Source organism: Erinaceus europaeus, chromosome 4, assembly GCF_950295315.1.
Source record: "Erinaceus europaeus chromosome 4, mEriEur2.1, whole genome shotgun sequence".
Classification (NCBI taxonomy): domain Eukaryota; kingdom Metazoa; phylum Chordata; class Mammalia; order Eulipotyphla; family Erinaceidae; genus Erinaceus; species Erinaceus europaeus.
Window position 1 is genome coordinate 66,996,239 of NC_080165.1, and position 24,865 is coordinate 67,021,103.

Below are 24,865 nucleotides of genomic sequence, written 5' to 3' on the forward strand. Positions count from 1 at the left end.
TGTTTTTAATCCTTTAATTTTTTTTCCTATTATCTTTATTTATTTATTGAAAAGACACAGTCAGCAATCGAGAGGAAAGGAAGATAGAGAGTGAAAGAGACAGAGGAACACCTGCAGCACTGCTTCACCATTCATGAAGCTTTCCCCTGCAGGTAGGGACCAGGGGCTCGAACCCAGATCCTTGTGTACTCAACCAGGTATGCCACCACCTGGTCCCCCTACATATTGATTTTTAAAACTAGTGTGCTTTTGTTTTACTTTATATTTAGTATCTTCATATAATTCTAGGTTTATAAAGGTTATAAACAACTAGAATAATAGTATAAAGAGGTTCTGAAAGGGTGTGTGAGAAAAGGAATAAACATAAGTGGCAGAAAAGATGTTATCTCTTGGTCATTTTCTACAGAAGATTTGACTTAAAGAAATAGAACTATTCAGAGCACAAAACCCATTTCCTTATTTACCCACTGCTATAGTTTGTTACCATTTTTCAGAAAATTTGTTTTTAAGTTAGCGGTATACATAAGGCATGTTATTACTAAACCTGTTTTAGTTCCTCTCTTAGAAACTGAAGACAGAACCATGATGATTCAAAAATTAGGAAACTGTTATTAACTGAAACTTTTAATCCTAATTTCTTTCTTTTTTTAATCCTGATTTCAATCCTAATTTCTTAAAAGAACGATGGGAAAAGAATATTATAATGTTACTACTCCAGGAGCCCTGTTGGTTCAGGAATTAACCTTTTTGCTTTTATTTACCCTGTTTTATTAACCTGTTTGTTTTATTTTTATTTCATTGCTAACAATGAAAACAAGTACAAAATTGGGTACCTTGTATTTTTATATGTTCTCTTTATTTTCATGAGTCAGAATATCACAGTTCCTTTGTGCTTTTCAATCTATTCTTTGGTAATCAGAACAAGATAAAAGCTACAGAGTGGAATTGGTATTTTCCAGATGTCTGCCTGCCCTCGTTTCTTTGAAACTCATGGGAGTAATGATATTTGTGGGTTTTATTAACTGCATTGTGATGTATTACAGAAATTCTTAATATTCTTAATAGTAGAATACAATAGGGTCATTCTAAAATGGGCTATATCTAATACCATTCCTGAACTCTTTCTTCATGGTATTTTAAGAAAAGCAAACTTACCAATTTACTTCTCTCATGCATAATTTCACTGCTCCCAGCAGACTTCTTCCCCCTTTTAATTTCAAATAGTGATAGAAATAGAAGAAAAGGAGAGACACCACACCACTTCACTTTTCTTGGAGCTTCCCTGAAGCTGTGCGTGGTACTCCTATGTGATGCTGGGTGCTGAAGCCCAGGTCCTCAAGTATGGTAAAGTGTGCACTCTACTGAGTGAGCTATTTTGTAGCCTTTCCAGTCTACTGATTATTAATATGTTCTACTTTGCCAGGTTCCATTTATTATTGGCTTAAGGAATGACTGTACTTAAGGAAATGTGAATAGCTAGTGAACCTAACAGGTGGTGAAAGGTTTTTATGACTAGGCTATTCACTTATGTATTTTGTGAACATCCTTCCTTATCAAAGAGTGACTTTAAGGTACAATTAGAAAAGGACAATAAACCATGTCAGCCATTTTTATGAGTCACTTTTTCTCCAGTCAGTTCTAGAGCTCTTATTAAACTCTCAAAGGACAGCAGCTATAGGGATATGTAGAACCTTTAAATCTGCTATAGTCTGCTTTAGCACTATAACCCGCTGCATAGATCATTACATTATGCCAGTTTAGCCAAAGTCTGGCAGGAAAACTGTAATTTAACTAATTAAAGAAGGACCATGTTTAAGCTCTTCAAAAAACTTGTAGTTGGGGGCTGGGTGGTGGCGCAGTGCGTTAAGCGCACATGGCGCAAAGCGCAAGGACTGGCATAAGGATCCCGGTTCGAGCCCCCGGCTCCCCACCTGCAGGGGAGTCGCTTACAGGCAGTGAAGCAGGTCTGCAGGTGTGTCACTTTCTCTCCCCCATCTGTCTTCCCCTCCTCTCTCCATTTCTCTCTGTCCTATCCAACAACGAGGACATCAATAACAACAATAATAAAAACAGGGCAACAAAAGGGAAAAAAATAGCCTCCAGGAACAGTGGATTCGTAGTGTAGGCACGAAGTCCCAGCAATAACCCTGGAGGTAAAAAAGAAAAAAAAAACCTGTAGTTATCTAGATATACTACAAAGTAGCTTAATTTGACACCACTTAAACTAAGCATAAAAACATATTTAAAATAAGTTTTAAAATTGTGGGTTTCATATTTCAGTTTTTCTCTCCAAAGAGATTAAATGCTTTAACAATGTTATTTCCTTAACACTTGTATGTTATTTATAATGTAATTGACAAAATATATATGTATTTATATATATTTTCAAGATGACAACATCAGGAGGTGGAGGTTTCTGTGACTGTGGTGATACTGAAGCTTGGAAAGAAGGTCCTTACTGTCAAAAACACGAACTTAACACCTCTGAAATTGAAGAAGAAGAGGTAAGTAAAAAGACATTTTCGGGGAGTCAGGCTGTAGCGCAGCGGGTTAAGCGCAGGTGGCGCAAAGCACAAGGACCGGCATAAGGATCCCGGTTCGAACCCCGGCTCCCCACCTGCAGGGGAGTCGCTTCACAGGCGGTGAAGCAGGTCTGCAGGTGTCTATCTTTCTCTCCCCCTCTCTGTCTTCCCTTCCTCTCTCCATTTCTCTCTGTCCTATCCAACAACGACAACAACAATAATAACTACAACAATAAAACAACAAGGGCAGCAAAAGGGAATAAATAAATAAAATAAATATTTTTTTTAAAAAAAAGACATTTTCATGAAATCATTTTCAAGGAAATACTTTATTAACCATGAGTTTGAAATATTTCCAAATACAGGAATTAGGGAATATGAGGAATGGACAGGCAAGTTAACAAGTCTATTTTGTAACTGCCCAGTGCTAGGTGTGCATACTTTAATTTCTGAAATGTAGGTAAATTCAGACATTTTATTTATTTCAGGTTTTGTTTTAAGCATATATGAGTTCCTTTTTTAAATATATATATGTGTGTGTTTATATATTTAATTTTTATTTATAAAATGGAAATATTGACTAGGCCATAGGGTAAGAGGGGTACAATTCCACACAGTTCCCACCACCAGAACTCCATATCCCATCCCCTCCCCTGAAAGCTTTCTTATTCATTGTCCCTCTGGGAGTATGGACCCAGGATCATTATGGGGTGCAGAAAGTGGAAGGTCTGGCTTCAGTAATTGCTTTTTTATGGTGGTGTGGGGAATTGAACCTGGGACCTTAGAGCCTCAGGCACTAGATGAGAGTTTGTTGCATAACCATTATACTATCTTATCTCCCCTACCCGAGATTCTTTTTCTGTGTGTAAGAGAACAGTTAATTTAGTTTACTTTTGTATATCTGTGTTGTGACTCAAGATGTGAGCTATCAGTGGATACCTTTCTTCCCTATAGCCATACATGACAGCTGCTCCTAATCATTGTTTCCTAGTAATTCAGTGTCATTGGACAGTTGATGAAACCCAGTGTAAAAATGATAGCTCATTTTGCTATTGCACTAGAGCAAATTGTATTCACTCTAGATGTAAATACATGGTTTTAATGCACTCATTGTTTTGTGGGCAGAGGAGATAGCATAATGGTTATGCAAAAGACTTGAATGCCTGAGGCTCTGAAGTCAGCAGTTCAAACCCCTACCCCACCATAAGCCAAAGCAGAGCAATATCCTGTTAAAAAAAGTAATAAAATAAAAGTTATTGATCCTGCATTTTCCCTCTAAATGATATTTGTAATATTATGGATTATTGACTAAGCATATAAATCTCTAGTATTTGTGACAATTTTATGTTCAGCAGCTCCACAGCTCTCCTTGACTTCTAATTTGGGGTGAGACATTTCTTCATTGTTAGGGAACCACTGCATTTTTTTTTTTTTTAAGTTTTTCCTTTTAGCTTGAGAGAGAGAGAGAGAGAGAGAGAAGGAAGAGACATCATGGCACCTCTTCATTATCCATAAAGCTGCCATGTGTAGTACTTCCATATGGTGCTAAGAACTTGGCCCCCGGTCCTCAAATATGATAGCGTGTGTTCTACTGAGTGAATTATCTCCCAGCCATGAAAAAAAAATTTTTTTTTCTGATGGAACAGATGACTGACTAAAGAAACTATGGGGTATATATTCCGTGGAATACTACTCTTTAATCAAAAAAGGTGATACTGTGTCCTTTGTGACAAAATGATTGGAACTAGAGGTGATTATGCTTAGCAAAATAAGGTAGAGACAAAAGACAACTACTCATATGTGGAATCTAGGGATCTGATATACATGAACTTGCCAAAAAAAAAAAAATCCAAACAAAACAGAAACATGCAAACTGTAAGACTTGTGAGAACTGTGGCTATTAACTCTGAGAGGTGGTTGGGTGGGGACACAGAATTTTGGTGGTGGGTGTGGAGTGGAGCTATACATTGGAATTTTACAATCTTGTAGCATACTATTAATAACAAAAATCATTCAAAAAATTTTCTGATGGGACATTTAAAATAGCCTGTTGAAAGAATGTAGGTAAAAAGTGATTTGAGAATTTGAGAATTGAGAACTATCGCACCAAGTAGTGCTTCTATCATGCCATGGTATTCGGGGCAGTGATCTATGAGTGGATGGATGGATGGAAGAAAAAAACTGCATGCATGATGCAGTGACCAGGGGAGGGGAATCTCTTCATTCCCTAATATTATCTCCTTTCAAAATCTTTATCCCTTTTCTCCTGATCTCTTTTTACTCCTCATCTCCACCCCCACCCCCAATTATACTAGGCTTGTCTTTGAGAAGGTACAAAAATGTTCTGTGCACTTTACATGTGTTTGCAAAACCTTGCTGATTTCAGTTCCATGGTGTTGGGACATATTAATTTTTCTTGTTTGAGAAATGAATATAGTACTAGTTAGCCATTAAGCTAAATAACAGACTGATGATAAAGCAGGAAGTTTAAAAATTGTATAAGATATGTAGTCTACTTTGACTAAAAGATAGCTTGTTAAATGCAGTGTATACTTATAGTGGTACTTTTTATATTAGCTGAGAAATTTACTGACTTAATCAGTTAAGTTGAATGCATGTAGTTCTCTGTACATCTTGTTCTGCTGAGAGAAAGTAGATTTTTTTCTTTATTTATTTTCCCTTTTGTTGCCCTTGTTTTTTTTTATTGTTGTAGTTATTGATATCATTGTTGTTAGATAGAACAGAGAGAAATGGAGAGAGGAGAGGAAGACAGAGAGGGGGAGAGAAAGACAGATACCTGCAGACCTGCTTCACCGCCTGTGAAGTGACTCCCCTACAGGTGGGGAGACGGGGGCTTGAATCAGATCCTTAAACCGGTCCTTGTGCTTTGCGCCACATGTGCTTAACCCGCTGCGCTACCGCCTGACTCCAGTAGGGTTTTTTAAATTGAGATAATACTGGTTTATGTTTTATTTTTCAGAGGTTCAATTTCATACTTCTTAACATGTATATACCATAGATTTCTGTGAGGCTACACCTACCATCTACGTATTAATATTCCTTCACCTCTATCCATTGATCCTTGCAACCTTCTCTTCCCTTCCTCTTTGGTAGCAAAATGAGTAATTTTGGTAGCCAAATCAGTAATTCCTACAATACCAAAGAACAGTTTTCTGACCTTACTGACTTTTCTCCTTTATTATCATCAAAACTAGATTCCCCTTTATACCTGTAAAACTGTTGTTTGTCCTTATAACATTCCATTTTTTGATTCTAGACATAGATGGTTAATAGACTGTGAAGCTACAAAGAGGTTTTGAGAGAGGTCGAGTGGTGGCACACCTGGTTAGCACATGTTATAATGCACAAAGACCTAGGTTTGAACTTCCGGGTTTTTTTTTTTAATACTTTATTTTATTTATTCATTCCCTTTTGTTGCCCTTGTTGTTTTATTGTTATAGTTATTATTGTTGTTGTCGTCATTGTTGGATAGGACAGAGAGAAACGGAGAGAGGAGGGGAAGACAGAGAGGGGGAGAGAAAGACACCTGCAGACCTGCTTCACCACCTGTGAAGCGACTCCCCTGCAGGTGGGGAGCCGGGGTTCGAACCGGGATCCTTATGCCGGTCCTTGTGCTTTGCGCCACCTGTGCTTAACCCGCTGCTCTACAGCCCGACTCCCTGAACTTCCGGTTCTTATCTGCAGGGGGAAAGCTTTGCGAGTGGTGAAGCAGAGCTGCAAGTGTCTCCGTCTCTCCCTCTCCATCTCCCACTTCACTTTTGATTTCTGGCTGTCTGTATCTAATAAATAAATAAAGATAATTTTTTTTTAAAAAAAAAGGGAGTCGGGAGGTAGCGCAGCGGGTTAAGCGCACATGTTGCAAAATGCAAGGACTGGTGTAAGGATCCCGGTTGGAGCCCCCGGCTCCCCACCTGCAGGAGAGTCGCTTCACAAGTGGTGAAGCAGGTCTGTAGGTGTCTCACTTTCTCTCCCCCTGTCTGTCTTCCCCTCCTCTCTCCATTTCTCTCTGTCATATCCAACAACAACGACATCAATAGCAACAACAATAATAAAAAAAGAAGAACAAGGGCAACAAAAGGGAATAAATAAATATTAAAATATGTATATATATTATATAAAAAAACCCCAGAAGTTTCTATGTTAGGTCTTAAAATCCTGGAATGCCATTTAAATTTTTTTAGATAAATTTATTAGACTCTCAGTGCCATTGGATAGTTTTATTCCATTAATTTAGTGATTGAAGTTTTATATACAGATAATCATTGTAAGACATTTGATTTGGTAAGATGTAATGTATTAGACCAAACTGAAGTGAAACTAAAACTAGAAGAGCAATAAAGGTTTTATAGTAGTGTTTTTTAGACATGATGAATGGGAAAAATAAGAATTAATGTACATTAATATGGTTGCCTTTTTCCCCCACTCTCATTTAGGATCCTCTTGTGCATTTATCTGAAGATGTGATAGCCAGAACTTACAACATTTTTGCTATTATGTTTCGGTATGCAGTAGAGATACTAACTTGGGAAAAAGAAAATGAGTTACCAACAGATTTAGAGGTTATGTAAGTATAATTCAGTTATTACTGGTGTTTTCAAGCACAGTTTTAACCATTTTCATTGTTTCATGTGAAACTGGAGATTAAACCCAGAGCCTCATGTGTAAGTGATACCAGGACTGAGTGAGTTCTCCAGCCCAGTTGTTTCATTGATTTCTGTAAGAGAGAAAGAGAGGAGACTACAGTACCACTCTACCATCCTTGGAGCTCACTGGGTACCTGCTCTTGATGTTCCCCTGCATTGCCACTTGGGAGCCTTACACGGAAGGCAGGTCTCTACCATATGAGCACTATCTCCCGGCCCCCATCTTTTTATTGTGATTCCTCAATTTAACTCTAATGTAGATATTGTGGCACATAGTCTTTTGTTATTTATTAAATAACTGAGAACAATGGCCTTAATTTTAAGGTTATAAATTACATGTGACACACTTAATTGGTAGAGGAGTTTCTTTGTTAGATTTTTTTTTTTTTTGCTACTAGAATTATTACTGGAGTTGGGGTGCCATTTCCAATAACTTTTTCTTTTCTTTTTCTTTTTTTGATAGAAGAGAAATAGGGAGAAAATGTGACACCATGTAGTGAGGCTCCACTGTTCATAAAGCTTACCCCCAGTAAGTGGTGACTGAGTATTTGAATATGGGTCTTTCCTTGCACATGGCGATTTATGCACTTTACTGTGTGTGCTATCACCCTGCCCCTGTCGTCATATTTAAGCCATGGCAAGGTTCTGCTACTAGTTTCAGACACAGGCAGTTTTTCCCATTGTGATAAAACTGGTTAAGTTTGCAGTTCTTTTTGTTGTTTCACCTATGTTTATTTAGACAGTGAGCTCTTTAATATAAGTCTATAGTTTAGAATAAATTGGCTAAACTCAATTTTTACCCATTTTGATTCTGAATTTTTTTTTCTTTTTTTTACCAGAGCACTGCTCAGCTCTGGCTTATAGAGGTACAGGGGGATTGAACCTGGGACTTTGAAGCCTCAGGCATGAGAGTCTCTTTGCATAACCATTATGCTATCTCCCTGGGCCAATTCTAATTTTTTTTTAGTATTTGTTTATTCCCTTTTGTTGCCCTTGTTTTATTGTTGTAGCTATTGTTGTGGTTGTCGTTGTTGGTTAGGACAGAGAGAAATGGAGAGAGGAGGGGAAGACAGAGAAGGGGAGAGAAAGATAGACATCTGAAGACCTGTTTCACCACTTGTGAAGTGACTCACCTACAGATGGGGAGCCAGAGGCTCGAACTGGGAGCCTTGCACCAGTCCTTGAACTTTGCGCTACCTGTGCTTAACCCGTTGCACTACCGCCCAACTCCCCGATTCTGAATTTTTATAAAGGTTATCCTTTGTGGCTGGGTGGCTGAGCGCTCGTGTTGTAATGCACAGGACCCAGGTTCAAGCCCCCGGTCCCCACCTGCAGGGGGAAAGCTTTGCGAGTAGTAAAGCAGGATTGCAGGTGTTTTTCTGTCTCTTTCCCTGTCTGTCTCTCCTTTCCACTTGATTTTTGACAGTCTCTATCCAATAAATAAGATAATTAAAAAAAAATTTTTTTTTAAGTTATCCTTTGCCCTTTTTGGGGGGATGTAGGGTCACCTTTGGGCATCTTTCATTGTACATGGAGTATATTTGCCATTTATACTTAGATTATTTTTTTCAATTTATTTCTTTATTGGGGAATTAATGTTTTATATTCAACAGTAAATATAATAGTTTGTACATGCATAACATTCCCCAGTTTCCCATTTAACAATACAACCCCCCACTATGTCATTTATCATCCTTCATGGACCTGTATTCTCCCTACCCACCCACCCACCCCAGAGTCTTTTACTTTGGTGCAATACGCCAATGCCATTTCAGGTTCTACTTGTGTTTTCTTTTCTGATCTTGTTTTTCAACTTCTGCCTGAGAGTGAGATCATCCCATATTCATCCTTCTGTTTCTGACTTATTTCACTCAACATAATTTTTTCAAGGTCCATCCAAGATCAGCAGAAAATGGTGAAGTCACCATTTTTACAGCTGAGTAGTATTCCATTGTGTATATATACCACAACTTGCTCAGCCACTCATCTGTTGTTGGACACCTGGGTTGCTTCCAGGTTTTGGCTATTACAAATTGTGCTGCCAAGAACATATGTGTACACAGATCTTTTTGGATGGGTGTGTTGGGTTCCTTAGGATCTATCCCCAGGAGGGGAATTGCAGGGTCATAGGGTAGGTCCATTTCTAGCCTTCTGAGAGTTCTCCAGACTGTTCTCCACAGAGGTTGGACCAATTGACATTCCCACCAGCAGTGTAGGAGGGTTCCTTTGACCTCACACCCTCTCCAGCATTTGCTGCTGTTACCTTTTCTGCTGTATGACATTCTCTCAGGAGTGAAGTGATATCTCATTGTTGTCTTTATTTGCATTTCTCTGACAATCAGAGACTTGGAGCATTTTTTCATGTGTTTCTCGGCCTTTTGGATGTCTTCTGTGGTGAATATTCTGTCCAAGTCCTCCCCCCATTTTTGGATGGGGTTATGTACTTAGATTATTGAGGAGGTTGCATACTTTACTGTGTTGCTCTAGTGCTCTGTTCCACTTGGTAAGAAACAGTTCACATAGAATTAATTAGTTAATTTTGACCAATGTACTGCTCAGCTCTGGCTTACAGTGGTGCTAGGGGTTGAACCTGGGACTTCAGAGTCTCAGACATGAAAGTGTTTTTGCATAACCAGTATGCTGTCACCCCTGGTTCGTATAGAATTTCATATCCACCATATATCTTCATAACTAGACGATAGTGTAATAGGTTGGGCGATCCGCGGATAGCTTTGTTACATACGTCTGTGTGTCTGTCTGTATGTGTGTGTGCTAGTTAGTAATCTACATATTCCTTAGACAGAAGTTTGCTTTTAAAAAGTCCTGGAGGAAGATGATATCCAAATAGCTAGTCTAACATAGGATTAATGTTTTACTCTACAGAGAGAGGACTGACACCTACTACTGCATGCTATTTAATGATGAGGTCCATACCTACGAACAAGTCATCTATACTCTTCAGAAAGCTGTTAACTGTACACAAAAAGAAGCCATTGGTTTTGCAACGACAGTAGACCGTGATGTAAGTAATTCTGTTACATTTGTTTCGTAATACATTGAACTTTTACTACAGGTAAGTTATCCCAGAAAATTGAGTCATTGTACTGTAATTAGATGTATATGCTGGGGTTGTTTTTCATATTTCATTTGAATACTAACTCAGAAATGTTTAGGATATAATTGAATATAATTCATTGATTGAGTAGTAAAGATTGACCAGAAGTGCTGTAGACTCAAATGCTTATATGCTTGTCCAAAAAACTATTAAAAAGTGATTATATATTTAACAAGTTGTGTATATCTTTATTTACAGGGACGTAGGTCTGTTCGATACGGAGACTTCCAGTATTGTGAACAAGCAAAATCAGTAATTGTGGTAATTTTAAAACATGTCTATACTTTTTTTATTTATTTCTTATTCTAGCTTATATGAAACATTTACCTGCCTTCACGATTGTGAAAAAATATGATTTGTACAGATATGTTTCTTGGGGGCCTGGTAGGTGATTCTCTGGGTAGAGCACACGAATGAGGCCTGGTTCAATCCACAGCATCACATGGAAAGCACTAGAGAAACTCCATGGATGATGGGACAGTGCTTTCTTTGCGCCCCCCCCCCCAGATATGTAATAAAAATTAGGCCAGGAATATAGTTCAGTAGTACTAGGCCTGGCCCTTGAGATCACCTCAAAAAGATTTGGGAGCCAGGAAATACTTTACCGCTGTGCAGACCTGGAATCAAGCCCTTGGCTGCTACATAGAAGCACCTTCACATTGGAAGTTTCATGAGTAGTGGAGCAGTGTTTTGGTGTCTTTCCTTTTCCCTCCTGTTTTTTTTGTTTGTTTGTTTTAATTACTTTTTTCTTTTACCAGAGCTCTGCTCAGCTCTGGCTTATGGTGATGTTGTAGATTGAATTTACGAGATTTAATTTGAAGACATATGACATATTATTTAAGCATTGAAATAATTTATAACTGGTGGAACAGATTTTCTAGTATAGACCCCCAAATTCAGATTCTTAAAAAAAAAAAAAAAGTTCCTTCTTTTTTGTAAGAATTTTTTTTGATAGAGTAAGAGAAGCAGAGAGTGAAAGTAATCACAACATTGAAGCTGAAGCTGGTCGCTCACATGGCAAAACAACACACTATCCAAGTGAGCTATTTTACTAAGAATCTTATTATTCTGTCTGTATAAAATCAGAATCTGAGAGTACAACAAACTGTGATATTTTTCTTACCAACATACATAAAATATTCTCCGATAATGATAAAGAATATAGTTATGTTAAATTAAAATATTAACTATAAAGTAGCTTTTTTTTAAGTTTGTTTTCCTCATCTTATCATTTCTTTTTAAGAGAAATACCAGTAGACTGACAAAGCCACTCAAAGTTCAAGTTATGCATTCGTCTGTAGTTGCACATCAGAATTTTGGTTTGAAACTTTTGTCTTGGCTGGGAAGTATTATTGGATATTCAGGTAGGTTCATAAATTGACTTATAAATGAATTTACATGCCATGGAAAAACTGTTTGATATAAAATTGGAGTAATTTCTTGCTCTAATTTTACTTTTGCAAATACCAGCTCAGGGGAAGCTTCATACACAGGGAAACAGTGTTTCTGATATTTTCCTTCCTCTCTCCCTCCCTATCTCCCCCTCCTATCTGTTTCTCTCTGTTCTATAAATAAGTAAATATATAAATACTTGTTTTAAATACATCTCAGCATACCTTTATGCACAGAAAACTGTATTTCAAAAATTTTGCTCTACAGGATATTTTATACGTAAACAGAAGATTCTGTGTTCAAATCATTTTAGGAAGCATTGGGTTAGACAACTGTAAGTTGCTTAAGTTGTACATTGTAATGAACTAATGAATGTAAATCTCACAAACTTGATGGATGAGCCTCTTTTTTTTATTTTTAAAGCAGTAGTCTGGAGTTTTATTCCACTAAGCAAACTATTTATTTATTACCTTGTGTTGCCCTTGTTGTTTTATTGTTGTGGAGAGCCGGGGGCTCAAACCGGGATCCTTATACTGGTCCTTGCACTTTGGGCCACCTGTGCTTAACCTGCTGCGCTATCGCCCAACTCCCAGCACTAATTTTTAATATATTTTTTGTCTTTTACAATTTTTGTTGACTAATAACTTGCAACTCAGAAGTTATACATATTTGGAGTTAATGATCTGCATTTAGTTTTGTCACAATCTACAGATGAGATAATCTTTTTTTTTTCAATTTTCTTTTTTTTTTATTATTCATTCCCTTTTGTTGCCCTTGTTTTACTGTTGTAGTTATTATTGTTGTTATTGATGTCGTTGGATAGGACAGAGAGAAATGGAGAGAGGAGGGGAAGACAGAGAGAGGGAGAGAAAGGTAGACACCTGCAGACCTGCTTCATCGCTTGTGAAGAGACTCCCCTGCAGGTGGGGAGCTGGGGCTTGAACCGGGATCCTTACGCTGGTTCTTGCACTTTGTGCCACGTGTGCTTAACACGCTGCACTACAGCCTGATTCCCGAGATAATCTTTTTAATGTAACAGAATTAAGAAATTCCATGGCCAACACCAAAACTGTAATTTGGAATACAACATAAAAATGTAAAATAAGTATGGATCCTAAGCTACTTGCCATATGATTTGTCAGGCAAGAGAGTTGGTTTTAGATAGATGTTATTTTGATACTTTTCAGTCATGGTCACTAAATAGCAGCTATGTTCTAAGAACTTTCTTGTTAGGTGATCTCATCTTTGTATAAGTGTTATAGTATATTTCACACAAACCTAGGGGGTGTAGTCTAGTAGACACATAACCTTGTGGCATAAGCTTATTGCTCCATTCTCATATATTCAGTTCACTCACTGAAACATCAGTATTACGTTGCACATAACATTACTTGAAGAAAAGTTCTAAAACATTTATATTTCAAGTCTGTTTTTTTATTATATATATATTTATTTTCCCTTTTGTTGCCCTTGTTGTTTTTCATTGTTTTTGTAGTTATTATTGTTGTTGTTATTGATGTCATCATTGTTAGATAGGACAGAGAGAAATCGAGAAGGGAGAGAAAGATAGACTCCTTCAGACCTGCTTCACCACTTGTGAAGTGACTCCCCTACAGGTGGGGAGCCGCCGGCTTGAACTGGGATCCTTATTCTGGTCCTTGTGTTTTGTGCCATGTGCCCTCAAGTCTGTTTTAAAGCGTATTATCACACTTTGAAGTAGCAGGTATAAATGTGGAGGTGAGGGAAATTTAGAACAGTTAGAATACACTTATCTTTTATGTGTCTTTCCAATTATTTTTCTTCCCTCTCTTCCTCTTTTCTAGTTTTAGTGGTTTCCATTGCATCACACCGTGTATTGTGTTACAATATTAACGCATAATATCATGGAAGCAATTTTCTTTGAGATCTTTTTTTTGTCAATAATTTAAAAACCTTAATGTTCATTATTTAGTACTTCCCTGAAGCTTTCTCTTTAACCTTGTAAACATTTTATATTTATGGTGTTTTTTTAATTAAGTCTGAAAATTACTCCCACTTTCCATGACACTTTCTCATGATTATGAAAGTCTAAAATGAAGTGACTTAAATTTAAGTGTGGATCATAAAGCTAATACAGTTTTGATAGTGTTAATGTTTAATAGTTATGGAGCTTTTCTCTTTAAATTGAATCTTTAGAAGAGGTAAGATTGTCTTCTGCAGCTCCTCATCTAGCAGGTATATAGTGAATTTTTCTGTAATGAATAGAGAACATTTTGTATAGCATTGGTCAGATGCACTGGCATATATTATAGAGGACAGGCATTCTTCTAAATAATAACACAATTTTAGAATTCTTTTTTTTTTAACCAGAGCACTGCTCAGCTCTGGTTTTTGATGGTGTAAGGTATTGAACCTGGGACTTTGGAGCCTCAGACTTGAGTCTCTTTTGAATAACCATTATTGGCCCCTGGCTAATAATAACACAATTTTATCCTCTGGCTTTTTCAGCTATGCATGTAAAAATAACTTTTTAACTTATTAAAAATTTTATTTATTTATTTATTGGATAGAGATAGCTAGAAATTAAGAGGAAGGGGGAGGATATAGAGGGAGAGAGACACCTGCAGCTGTGCTTCACCACTTGTGAAGCTTTCCCCCTACAGATAGGAACCAAGGGTTTGAACCTGGGTCCTTGAGCATTGTAACGTGCATGCAACCAGGTGTGCCACCACCTGGTCCCAACAATTTTGCTATATATTTAGTTAGTATAGGTTTTAAAGAATGTTGCTTATTTCAACGTTTATTTTACTTATTTTATATTTACCAGAGCACTGCTCAGCTCTGGCTTGTGGTGTTGTGGGGGATTAAACTGGGACCTTGGGGCCTTAGGCGTGAAGGTCTCTTTGCATACCATTATGCTGTCTCCCCTACCCTTTCTGCCTTTTTGTTTGTTTGTTTGTTTGCTTGCTTTTGTTTGTTTTTTTTTGTCTTTAAGTTATTTACAACATAAACAGTGAGGGTAGATAGCATAATGGTTATGCAAACAGACTCTCATGTCTGAGGCTCCAACTCCCAGGTTCAGTCCTCCGCACCACCATAAGCCAGAGTTGAACAGTGCTCTGGTAAAAATAAAATAAAGAGGTCATCGTCATTTTGATAGATGATATAAACTTTGAAACTGGAGTAAAAATTGGTGTATTGTACAAGATTTGGGCTTTTTTTGTGCCAGTATTAATAAAATACATTAAGTATCTGCTTTTTCTGAATAAGCTTGTCCCTTAATATAACATTTAAGACTCCCTAGAGCCTTTTGAACATTTCCATTAAAATAACATTTTATATTATTTTATATTCTTTATTTTAACAGTTGACATTACTATTTTGTGACTACTTTTGCTGTTTTTAGATGGCCTTCGCAGGATTTTATGTCAAGTTGGTTTACAAGAAGGACCAGATGGTGAAAACTCTTCTTTAGTGGATAGGTTGATGCTTAATGATTCCAAATTATGGAAAGGTAAATCTCTTAGCTACTTTTAAGTTATAGGGGGACCTGAATAGGTAAATGGATTGATGAAGTTTTATTTTCAGTTAAAAGATATTTAGTAAATATATGCTATTTAGAATTTAGTAAATATGTGCTGTTTAGAATTTGCACATGCATCATTCTTTTGAGAAGAATACAAATTTGGGGGATCATGAGCCAAATTAAATAACTTTCATAGTTTGTTAGATTATGTACTGTAAGCCATTAACACCACAGTAAAACATACATATACTCTTTCTTTCTCTCTCACACTCACTCACTCACTCACTCACTCACTCACTCACTCACACTATACATATAAAGAGAAGAGAACGATAAGGTTCGGCAGTGGCATAGCTGGTTGAGGGCACACACCATGGGCAAGGATCCAAGTTGAAGTCCTCACTTCACAAGTAGTGAAGCAAGTCTACAGGTGTCTTATCTTTAACTCTCCCTGTCTCCTACCTTCTCAGTTTCTGTTTGTCCTAGCAAAGAAAAAAAGAAAGAAAAAAAATGGCTGCTGAGAGCAGTAGATTTGTAGTGCTGGCACCAAACCCCAGGGATAACCCTGGTGGTAATAGATAATTGGGGGGGGGGGAGAAGAAAAATGATATGTAGAAAGATGATTTTCAAACAAGCAGGTTGTTCATATTCCATACTAAAGAATGCATGTAAGAGTTGTAGAACGAAAATGTAATTGAGCATATGAAGGCCTTGGAAATAAAAAATTTGGTTTATTTTGTATATCCTTATAATTGCTCTTTTTATAAAAGGTGCTAGAAGTATGTATCATCAGTTGTTCATGAGCAGTCTGCTTATGGATTTGAAATATAAGAAGCTGTTTGCTGTTCGATTTGCAAAGGTAAGTTAAGTAATTTTTTTAAAAAAATTTTAATGGTGATCAAAATAAGTTATAGAGTAACTGTAGTTTATGATTATACTCAAACTTTGTAAAATTAGCAGCTAATAATTAGTCAATGTGTAGCCCCAGGTTCAGTCCCCAGCACCACCATAAGCCAAATCTGAGCAGTGCTCTGGTCTCCCTCCCCTCTCCATCTTTCATTAAAATAATTAAGTAAAATTAAAATAATTAGTTAATGTGTTGATTTTAAATGCTAACTAACTTTATAAATAACCTTTTTATGGTGCTGGCCAGTGGTGCACCCAGTTAACCACATACGGTACTGTGTGTTTTTGTTCCATTCTCAGTCCTTACTGAAACATTCACTCGAAATAAGGTGTGTGTACTTTGAACTTTGAAAAAGTCAGTATTTGATTCTGACATATATTTAGAAGTAACAAAAGTCTTATTTCAAAGGGACAGTGCAGTACTACTGTGGTTTAGCCCCTTGAGTGTAAAGTGACACCCTACAATTTTAGTAACAGTTATTCCAAAATAAGCATAAGCTGCCACTATGCATAAGAAAACTGTGTAAAGTGGTACAGGAGGTGGTGCAGTGGATAAACCATTGGATTCTCAACCATGAGGTCTCGAGTTCGATCCCTGGTAGCACATGTACCAGAGTGATGTCTGGTTCTTTCTCTCTCTCTCTGTATATCTTTCTCATTAATAAATAAATTCTTTAACAAGAAAAAAGAAAAATGTATATTAAACCAATATTTATACAAATTTTAGTTAATAGAAATTATTTCAGTCACCTTTGTCAGCAGTGTTAACATATTAACTTCCACCAACACTGACTTTTCATTATAATCCTTAATTATTTGGCCAGTGTGGATTAGAGGTGAATTTCCCCCTTGTTGTTTAGAATTACCAGCAGTTGCAGAGAGATTTTATGGAGGATGATCACGAGCGAGCAGTGTCCGTGACTGCTCTGTCTGTCCAGCTCTTCACCGCACCTACTCTGGTGAGTAGTGCTTGCCTTTTCTTTGTAACTGATTGCTGGCACTCCTTGCCTTTTTTTGCCTTCTTAATAGAACTATGAGCGTTTGCAGAGTGATTATGTGACAGATGACCACGACAGAGAGTTTTCAATCGCAGATCTCTCGGTTCAGATATTCACTGTTCCTTCACTTGTAAGTACTGAAAGATTAAAAAAAAAAAAAAAAAATCCGTGTGGCTTGGGAGGTGGCTCAGTGTGTAGAGCTCAGGGCTTGCATGTGTGAAGTCCAGGATTTGAGCCCTGACAATGTCTGGAAGCTCCAAGATGGGAGAGTAGTGCTGTGATTTCTTTCCCTCTCTGTATCTCTCTATTAACAAATGTCTGGAAAACAAAGGGGGGGAATTTCTTAGGAGAAATTAGTGAAATTGTGCATGTATTAGACCCTGGAGCTATCAGAAAACAATGTTTTATTAATGGGTGATTAGATTTCTGATACCTCCAGTAATAATAGAACATATATTTGAAATTGTAGTTGGGAAGGAAGAGTCATTTATACTTCATCTGTACTTTCCTTGAAGTTTTGAACTGAGTTAAAATTAAGCTGAGTGGTTTAATAAATTTATCTATTAAATAAATACCACATTATATATAATCTTCATTTTGAGAAGTCCCCTTTTTCTTTTTTTGATTAAAAAAATTTATTTATTGGAGAATTAATGGTTTACAGTTTACAGTAAAATAAAATAGAATAGTTTGTACACATGTAACATTTCTTAGTTTTCCACATAACAATTCAAACCCCACTAGGTCCTCCTTTGTTTCCAGGACCTGAACCCTCCCCCCAACCCCAGAGTCTTTGACTTCGGTGCAATACACCAACTCCAGTCCAAGCTCTGCTTTGTGTTTTCCCTTTGTTCTTATTTTGTAACTTCTGTGAGTGAAATCATCCCATGTTTATCATCTTTCTGGCTGATCTGATTTAACATGATTTATTCAAGCTCCATCCAAGATGAGATGAAGAAGGTGAAGACACCATTTTTAAGTAGCTGAGTAGTATTCCATTGTGTATCTATAGCACAACTTGCTCAGCCACTCATCTGTTGTTGGGATACCTAGGTTGAAGAGGGGGTTACTGAGGTAAATGAGTTATGATGATTGACTGGTATTATATATTATATTCACTAATTGCTTTAGAAGTCACCATTATGTTTGAATACTCATTAAACATATTTTAGAGGCCAGATGGTGGCACACAGGGCTGAATACACAAAATACAATGAACCAGGATCCAGGGCTTACCTGCAGGGGAAAGCTTTTCGAGTGGTGAAGCAGTACTGCAGGTGTCTCTCTTTCACTCCCATCACTATCTCCCCATACCTGCTGATTTTTGGCTATACTTATACAGTAAATAACGATAATAAATTGTTTTTTTAAATTCTTATACATAAGGACCTGCGTAAGGATCCCGGTTCGAGCTCCTGACTCCCCACCTGCAGTCAACTTCACAAGCGGTGAAGCAGGTCTGCAGGTGTCTGTCTTTCTCTCCCCATCTCTGTCTTCCCCTCCTCTCTCCATTTCTCTCTGTCCTATCTAACAACAATGACATCAATAACAACAATAATAACTACAACAATAAAACAGTGGCAACAAAAGGGAATAAATAAATATTTTAAAAATTCTTATACATAGAAGGATGACAGAGGACCTAAAGGGGGTTGTATTGCTATATGGAAGACTGAGAAATGTTATGCAAGTACAAACTATTGTATTTACTATCAAAGGTAAAACATTAATTCCCCAATAAAGAAATGAAAAATTTATACATGTTTAAATGTTCAGTAATTACAATTCATGTTTAATTCATTCAAAAAATTTGTTGAGTATTATTTCTTGGGTATAGTTCTAGGTTATTGAGATTGCAATGATTAAATTAAAACAGATATGCTCCTTCCCTTGGAACTTATATCAGTAGTTAGGACTCATATAAATGGGGTCAGCAAAATAACCTATTTGTATAGCGTGCTGCTTTGCCATGTATGTAACCTCATTGAAGGAAGTTTTTGTGCTGTGATGTGTCTGTCTGTCTGTCTCTCTCTCCCTCTGCCTCTATCTGAAAGAAGACTCATATAAATGGTTACTGAAAATTACAATAAAAATTCTGAAGAATGTGGTTGCTTGAGGAACTAGAACTTGTGAAAGACCTGAAGTAGGAAAGAGCATATGGCTATACAGACATTGGTAACAGAATGAATACCAATTCTGTGGGAGATCTTTGAATTTAAAGTTAATTGAAACTAGAAACAGGCAGGGGACAGATTGTATAGATTTCAGAGTATGCTACAGATACTTTACAAACAATGTATATTTTCTAGTTCTTATGATTTACCCCTTCCCCCAATTACTTTTATATTTTAGCATATAGTCTAATAATAGTATTATGCATATAGTCTGTATGCATAATAAGATATACTAAAGTTCAAATTAAGGAATTCTGGGTTTTGTCTTAAGAGCATAGGGTGACTTTAAAGAGTTTAAAAAGTAGCATATACACCATCACATTTGTGTGTGTGTGTTTCATATTAGTGAGGAAATACTGATTTACAGGATTATTGTCACATACATTTGTGAGGTTTTGTTTGGGGTGCAGATTTGTAATTTGGAGAATAAATTGACTAACACGTAGCAAAAGTGAGTGGGGGAAGCTTAACTATAAGCTAAAACAATGAGTGATTCAGACAAGAGTTCATCCCTGGCATCTCCAAATAGCTCCAGACCAGTTTCTTATTCAGGAAGAGACACGACAGGGAACTTCACCAAAAAGAGGTCCAGGTGGTAACTCACTGGGTTAAGCATACATAGTACAATTCAAGGACTTAGCAGTGATCCCAGTTTGAGCCCCTGGCTCCCCACCTGCAGACCTGCTTCATCACTTTTGAGGTGACTCCCTACAGGTGTCTTTCTCTCCCCCTCTCAGCCTTCCCCTCCTCTCTCAATTTCTCTGTCCTATCAATTAAAAAAAATGGATAAAATGGTACAGATCAATGAAAGAAGCAAATATAATCCAATTAAAATATGCCAAAGAACTGAATAGACAAGTTTTCTAAAGAAGAGATACACATGGCCTACAGACCCATGAAGAAATGTTCCTCTTTACTTATCATTAGAGAAATGAACATTAAAACTACACTGAGATACCATCTCACATCTGAGAGAATGGCTTATGTCAACAAACCAGGAAATGACAGGTGTTAGAAAGGTTGTGGAGGAAAGGGGACTCTGCTACACTGCTGGTGGGAATGCAAACTGGTGTAGCCTCGTTGGAAGATTGTATGAACAGTCCTTAAACAAATAAACATAGAATTACCTTATGATCCAGCAATACCACTCAGGCATTTATCCAATGGACACTCAAACACTAGTTAGAAGAGACTATGCACCCCTATGTTCATAGCTCCATTATTATATATTATTGTTTTCTGCATATAGTGATAGTTTAACTTTTTCCTTTCCCGATTTTGACTAATGTTGAGAGACACGATTAGGCACCCAGCACCCATAACACCCTAGACTAGAATAGGGGATAAGGGGACCCATCATCTTTTATATCAGAATCATAATACAGTATTTTATAATAGTAGTTAATTTAACTTTGCTGTGGAGTAGAAAAAGAAATCACATTATACAATAATGTTCAACAACACTCACAGTAAGAGATGCAAATTAAAATGATGAGAATGACAAAGATAAAATAGAAGTTACATTGTGCTATTGAGGGCATGAGGGAAAGGCTCACATTATAGATCGGCATATGAACTTAAGTTTCTTTGAGAAACCGATTTGGTGATATCACAAATTACAGTGTACATATTCCTTATGTAATGAGTTGTCAGAAAAGTCATGGCATATTTTTGCATAGAAAAATATGTCATGGTGGTCCAGGACGTGGTGCAGTGCATAAAACATTGGGCTCTCAAGCATGAGATCCCGGGTTTGATTCATAGCAGGACATGTACCAGAGTGTTGTATAGTGCATGCTTGCTCTCTCTCTCTCTCCCTCTCCTTGTTTCTCACTAATAGATACAGTCTTTAAAGTAAAGATGTCATGTCTCTTCCATAAACCCAATAATTTCACCTCTAGGGAGTTGATCCATAAATATCCCTAAAGCTGTACACAGTTGATATTTGTTATAGCATCTTATATAATAAATTGCATACCTAGCATAAAACTGGGAGTGAGGGAGGGAAGGGAGATGTTTTACCAGTTAGGCACCTGGCTAAATAAAGTATAATAGACAAGGCTAACTGATAGTATTAAAAAAAATAATAAAAGACGAGGGAAATTTATATAAACTGAACAGGGACACTCTAAGGTATAACAAGTGAAAAAACTGTGCAGAACTGTATTTATATTGTGCTGTCACCGGGAGATGGGAGAAATCTTATACATGCTTAGATCTACGTGATATGCTTGTGTGCACACATGTATATATTATACACGCATACCAACTCTCTGGAAGAGTATGCAAGAAATTGCTCACAGATTGCCTGGCAAAGGACACCTTGGGAACTAGAACACATCTTTCTTACTTAACTGCTTTTTGTGTAATACATATGTATTTGCTTATTCAAAAATACATAGATATGTGTTAACTTTAGATAGAAATGAAAACAAAATATAAATCTCTGTTAAAGAGATTAGATAGGAAATAATTACCAAGCTCTGTAGAAATTGTCATAAAATAATGCCATCCCATTATAGTTATCCAAGTGTCTCAAGGGAACTCTGTTGCATGATTCAGATATGCAAACTACAAGTCATTTTGAATAATAAGCCTTGGATCACTCTCCATGATCACTTTCTCTGTACTGTAGGTGTTAACTTCATGCCCATAGCAGTTGGAATAATTCTTACTTAGAAATACACAGTACTGTTGTGTTAAAATGTTTAAAATGAAAGAACTAACCACTTCTTTTTAGCTTCTAATAAACAGATTTTGATTATCCTTTATTCTAATATACTTTGTTCTAGGCTCGGATGCTTATCACGGAAGAAAACTTGATGACCATTATCATTAAGGCTTTTATGGATCATTTGAGACATCGAGATGGCCAAGGGAGATTCCAGTTTGAACGATACACTGCTCTGCAGGCCTTCAAATTTAGGAGAGTTCAGAGCATTATTTTAGATCTCAAGTGAGCTTGTTTCATTATCAAATCAGTTGTAATTTCTAAAGTGTGATTTTTTTTTTGTCTGCATATTCATTTCTGTTTTTTTATCTCATTCAGGTATGTATTAATAAGTAAACCAACTGAATGGTCAGATGATCTGAGACAAAAGTTTCTGGAAGGATTTGATGCCTTTTTGGAGTTACTCAGATGTATGCAGGTATATATAAACTGACAAAAAATATTTTTTGTTATATATTAGTCCATTAGAAAAAGAAGATGAGGGAGTCGGCCGGTAGCACAGCGGGCTAAGTGCAGGTGGCGCAAAGCGCAAGACTGGCATAAGGATCCCGGTTCGAACCCCGGCTCCCCACCTGCAGGGGAGTTGCTTCACAAGCGGTGAAGCAGATCTGCAGGTGTCTTATCTTTCTCTTCCCTTCTCTGTCTTCCCTTCCTCTCTTCATTTCTCTCTGTCCTATCCAATGATGACGACGACAGTAATAACTATAACAGTAAAACAACAAGGGCAACAAAAGGGAATAAATAAACATTAAAAAAAAAAAGAAAGAAAGAAAAGAAAAAGATGAGAGCGGGGTGAGGGAGTCCAGAGCATTACTACGGCACATATGATGCCAAGAATGGAACTCTGGACCTCATGCTTTGAAGTCCAAAGTTCTAGTCACTTTACCACCTGCTAAACTGATAAATTTCTTTCATTCTGGTTTATTAAACCAAATACCTGTCTATACCTCATTTCCATTGTAACACATTTGCAAAAGAATAATTTGAATAGCTTCAAATTTGTACCAAAAAGCTTTGATGGGAATTTTTCAAAGAAGTGTACAGTAAATGCAAACCCAGCAAAGGTTTGTACCTACACCCACAAAGATTTTGCCATCTACTATTCTTTTGTATTTATTTATTCTTTCAGTTACTATTAACACTCTTTTCAGATCTTTTTTTTTTCTCTCTTTTCTTTGCTGGGGGGATTAATGGCTTACAGTCAACAGTAAAACACAGTAGTTTGTACATGTGTAACATTTCTCAGTTTTCCACCCCCTCTAGGTCCTCCTCTGCCATCATGTTCCAGGACCTGAACCCTCCCCCACCTCAGAGTCTTTTACTCTGGTTCAGTACACCAACTCCAGTCCAAGATCTAGTTTGTGTTTTCTCTTCTGTTCTTTTTTTTTCAATTTCTGTCTATGAATGAACTAGTCCCGTATACATCCTTTTCTTTCTGACTTATCTCAGTGAACATGATTCCTTCAAGCTCCATCCAAGATGAGGTGAAGAAGGTGAATCACCATTTTTAATAGCTGAATAGTAGTCCATTGTGTATATAGACCACAACTTTCTCAGCCACTCATCTCTTGTTGGATACCTTCAGACCATTTTTTTAAAATTTTGCTTATTTATTGGATAGGACAGGGAGAAATTGAGAGGGAAGGAGAGAGAGAAAAAGAAACAGCTGCAGCACTGCTTTACCACTGCTTACCCCTTGCAGGTGACGACTGGGAACTTGAACTCTCATCCTTGCTCAAGGTAGCAGTGTGTGTGTTCAACCAAGTGTGCCATCACCCAACCCCTTACATCATTTTAAAAATATGCTTATATAGATGTGTTATCAACTTATTAATGGTCTATAATTTTTTAACATTTTCATATTTTCCTCTTCTTGGTTTACATAATACAGTATAACCTCCCCCCCCCACTATTTAATATTCATTTTGGAAACACCCCATTAAAGTAATATCTAAAACCAGAAATCAACTGGTAAGTTTTTTTAAAAATTATTTTTTAGAGAGATGCAGAGAGCGAGAGAGACAGAGAAACACCAGAGCACTGCTCCGCTCTGGTTTATGGTGGTGTGGGGGATTGAACCTGGGATTTAGGAGCCTCAGGCATGAGAGTCTGTTTGCATAACCGTTATGCTGTCTCCCCCGCCCTCAACTGGTAAATTTAATCAATTTTCACAGTAAGAAGATAGGTAACATCTTTGAAAATCTGAGCAATAATCATGATTCCTCTAATAGATCTCTGGGATTTCTTTAGAAAGGAATAAATAAAATTAACCTTATGTCTAAAAAGTCATTTTCTTTGGTATTAAAAACTTATTAAAATATCTTAGTTTAGTTTTGCTGTATTTCAGTCTATGAAAACTTTTAGTTGCAGATTAGGATTAAATATAAAAACTTTTAGTATATTATAAAGTATACTTATAATTCAGTAACATTTTGAAAATCTGTTACATTTTTTTCTAACAATTTTGTATGTAGATGGTACAATTAAAAAGTAATTTGAGGGGGTCGGGCGGTGGCGCAGTGGGTTAAGCGCATGTGGCGCAAAGCGCAGGGACCGGCGTAAGGATCCCGGTTCGAGCCCCCGGCTCCCCACCTGCAGGGGAGTCGCTTCACAGGCGGTGAAGCAGGTCTGCAGGTGTCTATCTTTCTCTCCCCTTCTCTGTCTTCCCCATCTCTCTCCATTTCTCTCTGTCCTATCCAACAACGAATTGCGTCAACAAGGGCAATAATAATAACCACAACGAAGCTACAACAAGGGCAACAAAAGGGGGGAGAAAAAACGGCCTCCAGGAGCGGTGGATTCATGGTGCAGGCACCGAGCCCAGCAATAACCCTGGAGGAGGAAAAAAAAAAAAGTAA

The 24,865-nt window shown here is 37.2% G+C and overlaps 1 protein-coding gene across 4 annotated transcripts in view; it reads left to right on the forward strand.

Moving 5' to 3' along the window:
- Positions 1-24,865, forward strand: part of UBR2 (ubiquitin protein ligase E3 component n-recognin 2) — a 119,631-nt gene that overhangs the window by 26,700 nt on the left and 68,066 nt on the right. For 3 of the 4 annotated variants that reach the window (XM_060189829.1, XM_007537371.3, XM_060189828.1), the window contains exons 4-13: positions 2,391-2,504; positions 6,977-7,107; positions 10,070-10,208; positions 10,500-10,562; positions 11,545-11,665; positions 15,079-15,186; positions 15,969-16,057; positions 17,134-17,232; positions 22,069-22,232; positions 22,326-22,425. In XM_060189829.1, the coding sequence (XP_060045812.1) occupies positions 2,391-2,504; positions 6,977-7,107; positions 10,070-10,208; positions 10,500-10,562; positions 11,545-11,665; positions 15,079-15,186; positions 15,969-16,057; positions 17,134-17,232; positions 22,069-22,232; positions 22,326-22,425 (1,128 nt within the window). Of the gene's footprint in view, positions 1-2,390; positions 2,505-6,976; positions 7,108-10,069; positions 10,209-10,499; positions 10,563-11,544; positions 11,666-15,078; positions 15,187-15,968; positions 16,058-16,964; positions 17,064-17,133; positions 17,233-22,068; positions 22,233-22,325; positions 22,426-24,865 lie in introns of all 4 variants that reach the window. The other variant, XM_007537370.3, reaches the window with a different exon arrangement.